General features: G+C 33.8%; 1 protein-coding gene across 1 annotated transcript; it reads left to right on the top strand.

Moving 5' to 3' along the window:
• Positions 1-1,582: 1,582 nt before the first annotated feature.
• Positions 1,583-7,526, top strand: LOC106620465 (calcyphosin-like protein). Its single transcript, XM_070113222.1, has 6 exons — positions 1,583-1,786; positions 6,130-6,278; positions 6,383-6,502; positions 6,578-6,635; positions 6,751-6,963; positions 7,148-7,526. Exons 1-6 carry the CDS (start codon positions 1,769-1,771, stop codon positions 7,247-7,249), a joined length of 660 nt encoding a protein of 219 aa, XP_069969323.1. The 5' UTR covers positions 1,583-1,768; the 3' UTR covers positions 7,250-7,526.
• The last annotated feature ends 2,149 nt before the right edge of the window (positions 7,527-9,675 follow it).

Below are 9,675 nucleotides of genomic sequence, written 5' to 3'. Positions count from 1 at the left end.
AATTTGACAAGTGCAACGAATATGGTTCTAAGAACATGTTCGACTTAATATAATAGAAATTAAAAATAATCTAGATATATATAGAGTTTTCAAAATGATGAATTGTTTTCCGTTATCTTCAATAAATTGATTGCTTTGTTGGCAGTGGGACATGTATTAGAGCATTGTTGAAACCAAAGGCCGTCCACATCAACATGCTCCAATTCAGGTAGGAAAAAGTTATTAGTCGTGACTCTGAAGGTCTACCAGCATGCATTCCGCGAACTGAATGATTATTTTCGTATTAAATTTGCACAATTTGGAAACGTTGATCGGGTCTGTTCATTATGAAATGAAAAACCAAACTGGGCATTAATCAAGTAACAGCTGTCAAAAAGACCGACTCCAAAAAAGGGTTGTTTCCTTAAAAACGACACGTCTAATAAAAACACGTTATCACACAACTTTGTTCTCTCGACACATTTTAAAAATGGGAATGAAATCTGATCCAAAAATATTTATATGAAGATCTTGCCTTCCCGGTGGACATAATATGGCATATGTCTGTTAATATGCAAGTTATTGTAGTGAAAATACTTGGACATATTTACTCTTACACATTCTTCGATTTCTCGTGAACGTATAGCTTTATAAAAAATAATGTTTAAACAAGAAAAATCCATAACTGTGGCTGCAGGTGTTTTTCTTATAGTAACTATATGTATAACTAGATTTGAAAACATAACTCGCCAATTGTTTCCGTTCAATTTTCTAGCCACGTTGTTTGATATAAACAACCTTCAAGTTCCATTAGGTTACTTAATAAGTAAAATAAATATTGCCAAAAAAAAGTTTATCATAAAGGACTTGATTTTGATCGACCTGTTCGTATTGCAGCTATATCCTATAGTCATCCGATATGGGCGGTTCCGACAAATGCGCGGAAAGAAATGACGTGCGCAAAATTTTAAATCGACTCAACACGGCAGGGTAATTATTTAGTACCTATGTATATATTTTAAGGGGTCTCAGACGTATCCGTTTGAGTGTTAGAAACTTCGTGGCGAAATTATGCCCTGTTCATGGTATAAAAATGGATTATAATAATAAAAGTTTAAAATTGCTGAAAAAACTACAAAGTCAATACGAACTATTGGTACATTGCAAATACCAAAATATTAGTCATCACCTTTTCTTCCGTTTTTATTTTCTTATAAATTTTCCATATTCTCTACACAGTTTTCATTCATTAAAGTAGCATGTATTATTGTTATTGTTATCGCCAACGTTAAACCACATAAACATGACACTATACCACAATCATAACATACATATACGAGATCTGGCGCAGCGCTATTTGTCCACACGTTTTGCCGCACATTCGCTAATTTACCGACATACCATATTTATATGCGAAGATAATAGTGAGATATATCTGCGTATACATATATATATAATTATATAGCTGCTTATGTACACACATGTATATATGTGGACATTAACAACCGACTACATGTGTAGCGCTGCGGTCTGCCGGCCCCGTGTCAGTGTTAAACGCTTTCACAATCACGCTGAGTAATCCAGTAAACTCAGCGCCAGCAAGCTTTAGTTTAACTTTCAAAGCCGGCAGAGTAACAAGTTTGTCGCTCTGTATAAAAATCCCAAAGAAATATATAAACTTCTGCTTATTGATTTCGATTGGACATTCGTTGTGTCTAGTCTTCTTTTTTCTGCAGGGAGCGCGGAATAGTTTATTATTCTAATAAATCGATAAATTCGTGGGAGAAAAATGTCCGAGGAAGCAGATGTAAGTAGAAATATTGCACTGTGCGTAACTGAAAGTAGCGATAGATTAAAAAAAATGGGGGAATTAGTGTCTGGTTTTAAGTGCTTAGAGCAACGACCGCCAGAAGCGATAATTAAATTTTTAACACTCACACTCTTCACATAAAGATTTTATTGTTTCGCGCACATAAAGTTCTTTTCTCACGAAAAAACATAAGTAATGAAATTATTCTTCAGTTCACACTTAAAAATACATACATATATGTACTTGCATGTTGCGTTTATCCACATTTATATCTGTATTCTTGTCTTCTGTAAGACTTATATCTTGTCAGACAACTACAACACACGGCTCACCTTAATTACTTGCGGCTGGTTAGTTGTTATTGCTTTACTTTCCCTTCTGTTTATTGTTACTAGCCATCTTTTCAGCCATGAGTCACTGAAAATTGCGAAACACTCATTTTCGTGTGACTCTCAGTTTTCGGTTAAGCTGTTACTTTGATCTTGGTGTTGTTTTTTGTTTTAAGCCAACTACATATGTACATACACTTGCACGCGTTTAGTGAATCGCTTTAAAGCGCCTTCAACTGCGGCACGTAAGGTAAATTCTGGTTCCTATTACGATAAAGTATTGCTTTTCGAAAAGCATAGCAAAATATATATAACAAATATAAATATTTTCAAACGGAGTTGTATATACATAATAGTAATTTGTTGAAGTAAAATAGGGTTAATATTTCTATTTCACTTTCAGCTGTGAATCGAATTATTACAATTTCATTGTTATGGTTCGTGCGGCGCAATAGACCGCAGGCAGCTTTTAAGTCAGTGGTTAATACGAACTAATACTGTGATGTGCTTGAATTTAGCTCACAACTTATCGAAGAAGTGACTCGAGCTGAATTTCTTAGTATTCAGTGATGCAGTCAATTGAGATTCAAATTTAATAAAGCCTAATCAAATACTATACAATAGGGTGGAGCGAAAAAAATTTTTTTTTTGCTTAGCCGGGGGGTAAAATCTGTAGACTATAAAAAAAAGAAAATTTTATTAAATTAAAGTTATCAACTTAAAAAAAATTTTGTGGTCATTATTGGAGTTTTAAAAAAAGTCTTAAACGACACATGCTTTCCTAAAGCGTTAAAATAAATTTTAAGTCAAAAACCGTCACATTCGGTAATTTTTATATAAATGTAAAGAGTTTCAACCAAAAATAATTTTTTCTTGTGCAAATCGTTTATTGTTTTTTATGATCTACCGATTTTACCCCCAGGCTAAACCAAAAAAAAAAAAATGTTTTTTTTTCGCTCCACCCTATTATACATGCTCCTTTTGTTTTAAAGGAGAAATATATTTTTGACTCAAATCCGATTTTCTGGGTCAACGAATACCGTTTTTGGTACCAAGTATATGTTTTTATTCAATATAATGTCCCTTAACTTCAATACACTTATTCCAATGATCCTTCAATAATTTTACGCCATCCCTATAATGACTATCCGGAAGCTCTGCCAAATACCCGTCTACGGCTGTAATAGCTTTTTTATTCGACGATAAACGCTTTCCACGAAGGAATTATTTTAGGTTTCGGAAGAGGCAGTAGTTGCTGGGAGCCAAATATGGTGAATACGGTGGATGCTTAACCAATTCGTATTAGGATTCGTTGAATTTTGTCATTGCTAAAACACCTTTGTGTGCAGGTGCATTGTCTTTTCTCACAAATTTTTTCATCCAGCTGATCCAAAAGGCTGCAGTAATATTCAGAGTTGATTGCTTTCCCTTTCTGCAGATAATCAGTCAACAAAATTAAATTTGCATCCTAAAAAAACTGATGAAAACGAAACAAGAAATCGGTTTTATTGCTTCTTAAAACGCTCCAAATTACGCTGAGAAATAGTGATTTCGATCCAGTTTTTATTGAACCGTTAACGTGTGCGGTAATAACTTTCCACACAGCTTTTTCATATTTCAATTCTCCATGTAAAATATAAAGAACTTATTCGTCATAGGCATATGACATTAGCGATTTCACGCTTAGTCAAACTTGGACCTTCACTAACAATATTTTGAACTTGCTCAATGATTAACGGTGTGTTGCGGTTTTTGGGCGTCCTTCGCATGGATCGTCTTCAAACCTAGTACGACCATGTTTAAATTCACCAGCCCAAAATTCAACGGTGCGTTTTAAAGATGAGGACTCATTATACACTTCTAGCAATTGTTTATAAGTTTTCTTTGCTTTTAAACCATTCAAAACAAAGAATATAATCCCTTCGCGATATTCAAATTTTTCCATATTAAAAAAGTACTCTGACACGTCAACTTCAAGCAAGCCTGTAAATTAAAAAAAAAAATTAGGAGCTAGTAGCGTTATTTCTTGGCGAGGCCAACCAACCTGTGAACAATTGCCCCTTAGCTGAGAATTTATGCGGATAAAAGTTAGGTCTAGAGAACATATGAGCACAGTAATGAAATATTTTCGATTTAATTAAAGTTCAAAAAGACTTCTAAAGTGTTTGTTTTCTTTTTATTTTATTATGGGTCATTTTGGGAAGTGCCTTGAAATCTATGCTATAAGTATTGAGAATAAGTAATATAATTTTTACTGAAATCAGAGGTTTATTTTATAGTACTAGGTATTATATTTGAAGGTACGACTTATTCTTACAGTAGAAACTTTCAAGATAGCGGTCACATTAATTACATTAATGAATTATGTGGAAATACTTGTAATATCTGCAAATTTTTGAATTAAAAAATGAATAAATAATATATAATTTTGAATCCCGATGGTGCGATTAAAAATTAGATTTTAATTTTTTATCCCGATGTTGGGATTAAAAATTGGTTTTGAGGATTACAATTTTTTTTATTTGTTAATCCGGTATGTGGGATTAAAATTTTTATTTTTATTTTTTAACTTAAATAAAAAAAAATTTATACAAATGCTAATTCAATTATTGTTTTAATGCATTATTTTGCAAGCCTGTGTCTGCTTGATCCCATTTTCGACCAACATCAGCTAGATGCGAGTGAATTACAACCTGAGAACTCTAGGCGTACCGTCATGGGAGAATAAAATGCATTGTTCCTCAGATTTCGCACAATTCAGTTGACATTCTCAAAAAGATGAGAACTCTTTTGCTAAAAAATTGTGTAAAACCATTCCTTTTCTATTTTTTTTTATATAAAATATATGCGCATAATTATCTAAACGTCATTTTTATACTCTTGCAACATGTTGCTACAGAGTATAGTAGTTGTGTTCACCTAACTGTTGTTTGTATCACCTCAAACTAATCGAGATAGATATAGGGATATATATACATAAATGATTACGATTAGGGCGGGCGAAATAAAGCTTTGCACGAATATTGCTTTTAAAGTATGCCACATAATGACCAAAAATTGTGCAAATGGAATCAAAACTGTTCGATCCTCTAGGTACCGAATGTGTGGACCGCAGTACCTATAGTTCACTTTTTAATGAAAATAGCGGTCAATGTTTGAGATATGTAATTGAAACTCAAAGAGGATCCCTCTCTGATACTAGTATGTCTATACATCAAAAATTCTTAAATCGGGTCAATACTTCCCTTAGCCCTCAAATACCCAATTCAAATATTTTCGAACTTCTGGCTGACTTTATATCGCATAAATTGGCCAATATGTGAGATATCTAAATAAAAATTAGAAGTCTATTCATAACAGTGTATCTTTGTGCTTAATATGGGTAATTGTGTGAAAACTAGACCTAGCCCCCATATAAGTAATATCAGGATTTTCGATCATCCAGCTGCCTTTATTCCATATGATTGGTGACGGTGTGTGTGGTACCTTAATGAAACCCTAAGAGGATTTTGGCAAAAATTGATCAAATCGGGTCATTACTACCTCCATCTTCCATTCACTATTTATAATGATTTTAATTATTTCAACAAGTTTTGTGCCGAATATGTTGGTCTGTGAGTATTATTTAACTATAAAATGGCTTCAAAATATGTTCTCGAGTATACATGAGCAATGTAAAAATAAATGCAATCAGTACGTCCCTTTCTCTATTGCCAATATACCCCATAAAATTATTTCCGTATTTTCGCCTTTATTCAAATCGTTCAGGTTGGTTAAAATGTGTGATATTTTAATGAAATTAAATGGACAAGTTTTTTATGAATTAGAATGGAATTGGTCTATACCTTGGTTTAAACTGTATATCCCTAATATAATGAATTCCGATAGTATACAATGTTCGGTTACACCCGAACTTAGCTTTTTATTACTTGATTAATTATCATAAAAACTAGAAATTAACTAATTGTTTCGAAGTTTAATATGTTAATTACTTCCTTTCTCCGTTTCCAGCTGAGTAATCAAGACCTCTACTCATTGGAAGCTAATTTGGTTAACAAATCGATGCGAGAATTGGCAAATGGCGAGGAGAAAGATCCAATTACTAAATTACGTTTGTTGTGTCTGAGTAGGGGGGCAACTGGTATTGTCGGTTTGGGCAGGTAAGAGGGACCTGGGTTGTTACACTCACTTGAACTAGCGTCAAAGTGTATAAAACAACAACCATTAACCGAATTTACAACGAATACCATACATTTTCCACTAGAGCTTTCCGCAATATGGACGATGATGGCAGCAAAGCGCTGAACGAGGAAGAATTCATCAATGGCATACGTGAGATGGGTTTAGATGTAACCGACGAGGAAATCAAGGAGATGTTCCAGAGGTGAGTGTAACATACATACTAACACACATAAAGGCAAGCCATTTTAACAAAATAGCCGACTTTGTGTTGATATAGTTTCGATGAAGATGGCAGCGGTTCCATTAACATGACAGAGTTTCTATTGAAATTGCGGGTAAGTGTGCATTGTTAGTATGCGAATTGAACTTTATGTTAATTTACTTGCTTCTTTGGTCAATATATCTAAAGTTGGAGTTTTTTTATAACGAATTTTCTTCTATTTCCGGTAGCCGCCGATGCCGCAATGCCGTCTAGACATCATTCATCAAGCTTTCGCCAAGATGGACAAGTCCGGCGATGGCGTTATTACTGTGGATGACTTGAAGAATGTCTACTCAGTGAAAGAGCATCCGAAATTTCAAAGTGGCGAAATGAGTGAAGATGAAATATTGACGGAATTTTTGAATAATTTCGAGGGTGGGCGTGGCAATTTGGATGGAAAGGTGAGCTATTGAGTGGAAGAACATATCCGTTGCATATGTAGTGAGAGTATATTGCAAACGATGTGCTTGTATATTTGATTTACTAAATGAGTTCAGCGAGAGTGCTATACGAAAACAGAAAATTATCTTTTATAGAATAATAGTACGAAAAATCCAATACTTATATTTATGGTATTTCTTTTAGATCACCAAAGAAGAATTTGAGAACTATTATGCGACCATAAGCGCCTCCATTGACAACGATATGTTTTTTGACCTGATCATGAGACGTGCCTACGCTTTGTAAATATTTCACTTTAATACCATATTTGGTACATTGAAGTCTCGCAGTGTTTCAGTATTTAAGAATATTTCTACTAGTTTTTAGATTTCACTTCTTTGTATGTTTTACTACTAAACAAATATGTCTCTTAAAATATAGTATACGATGATGTCGATGTAAATTAATTATATACATAAATTTATTCTGGGCTTATAATTTCTAGCAAGCAAAAATAAAAAACGACTTTTTATTCAATTGCAAATAAAGAGAGATAATTATAGCTTGAGAACTTATCACAAAATATCCCGTGGTTTATAACCTGCATTAAATTTTGTGCACTAGCACCTACCATAGATAATACGTAAGGAAGGGCTAAGTTTGGATGTAACCGAGCATTTTATACTCTCGCAAAGTCAAATGGTATATTCGTCTTAGATTTATTTGAGGATCTTGCTGCCTTGTTCTATGTTGACCGATATTTTCGGTAAAAAGTCAGCTATAGGCACTGGGGTCCACATATTCAGAACCTAAGGGTTTGAACAGTTTTGATTCAATTTAGATAATTTTTGGTCACAAACTGGCATACTTTAAATTTATTATTCACGCAAAGTTTTACCTCGATATAATCATTGAATTGAAAATGGTGTTAAATGGGAAATAGGCGTGGTTGTAATCCGATTTCGCTCATTTTCGTACTATAACGTAGAAATATGAAATGAATATTATGTACCAAGTTTGGTGGAAATCGGTTAAGCAGATCCCAAGATATGGGGTTTCACCTAAAATATAGTATTTATATATATATATATATTTCACCTACATATATAATTTTAAACGTGGTTCTTATAAAATCATCTTATACCATCCCAGAGATAATATTTAATGTCTCTGGCTTGTTTAGTGCTTGATTTATCGCGCTTTTAGTAGTTTTTAACAGTACCGATTCGGGGGAGCGGGCGGGGTTGTCACCCTATTTCACCCATTTTCACACCGTCGATAGAGATGCTAAAAACATTTGTTTTCATTGAATTTTGTTATTACAGTGGTATAGCAGATCTGCATAGTAAACTTATAAGGGAGCGGGACCACGCCCACTTTAGAAAAAAATTTAACTACAGATGCCCCTCCCTAATGTGATTGCTTAGTTATGGCGATTTATTTGTTTTTGATTACTGGCGTTTTGTGGGCGTGGCAGTGGTCCAATTATGCCCATCTGAAATACCAACCGTCTTACGGTACCAAGAAACATGTCTACCAAGTTTCATAAAGATATCTCAATTTTTACTCAAGTTACAGCTTGCACAGACAGACGGACGGGCAGACAGTCACCCGGATTTCAACTCGACTCCTCATCCTGATCATTTATATTATATATATATAACCCTATATCTAACTCGATTAGTTTTAGGTGATACAAACAACCGTTAGGTGAACAAAACTATTATACTCTGTAGCAACAAGTTGCGACAGTATAAAAACAATTGTTAAAGCAGTTGCTCCAAAAAAGGCGAAATCGGCTGAAAATGAAATCCACTCTATGAACTGCCAACCGTCCAACTTATTCTGTAGATTTGGCACCGGTCGAAAAAAGGGGAAACCTTCCGAGCGAATGAAGTCGCCCTTTTTTGTTTCATAGCCTGAGAAAAAGAGTGGACAGTCGAATAAGGCCATTACGTCACCACGGAAGTCTACTTGCGGACCTCAGACGGGTCGTGTGTAAAGAGCAATGCTGAAAAATAAATGGCAGTTTTTTACAATTTTCGAACTTTTATAGGCTAACTATTAATCGAGCCAATCTCGTATATAAATATAAGAGAATGTTTTGCAATCTCCAATTTTTTAATTGTGACAAACAAGGCTGATTTTAAAAAAAATTATAAATATTTCACATATCTATAGCTTTGCCAAACGTAAAACCGTCGTGTAAAAATTAAGAATTTAAATTTTCGCATCTCGATAACTTCAGTCGTTACAGCAATTGACGAAATACTCAGATCTGCAAGAAAATACTTACCTATATCTTTCAATATTTCGCTATTTTCATTTTACAAGTGATATTATTTTATATCAAATTATTTCTAAAGAGCTTTTAAACTCCCTCTGAAACATCTGTTATACTAAATCACTCCCATATCCATTCCATATGAAGATTAATAGCAGAGTATTTCGTATTTCTTTATTTCCTTTGTCTTAAGACGTTCTAGTACAGCACAAACAAACTTTACATGCTTAAGATAATTTTCGTGGTAATTTTCGCATTATTTTGAATGTGCAATTTCCTTTCATTCCAACAACTACAATAACTCTTTCGATATGTACTGCTGTTTTCAGAGTGGTTGCTCTAAACACTAAATTATCGTGTGTGTGTGTATTTTTTCTTCTCTAATTCTAGAACAATTAGGTTTTATAAAATTTGCGAAAATTTCACATTAGAAAGTTGCCATAAATGG

This window comes from Bactrocera oleae, chromosome 2, assembly GCF_042242935.1.
Source record: "Bactrocera oleae isolate idBacOlea1 chromosome 2, idBacOlea1, whole genome shotgun sequence".
NCBI classification, from domain to species: domain Eukaryota; kingdom Metazoa; phylum Arthropoda; class Insecta; order Diptera; family Tephritidae; genus Bactrocera; species Bactrocera oleae.
This window is presented reverse-complemented; position numbering and strand designations above follow the sequence as displayed.

Excerpts from the sequence above, each read along its gene's own strand:
- LOC106620465 (XM_070113222.1), top strand. Across the intron at positions 6,503-6,577 it reads ATCAAGGAGATGTTCCAGAG|TTTCGATGAAGATGGCAGCG; the intron begins GTGAGTGTAACA and ends GTGTTGATATAG. Across the intron at positions 6,636-6,750 it reads AGTTTCTATTGAAATTGCGG|CCGCCGATGCCGCAATGCCG; the intron begins GTAAGTGTGCAT and ends TATTTCCGGTAG.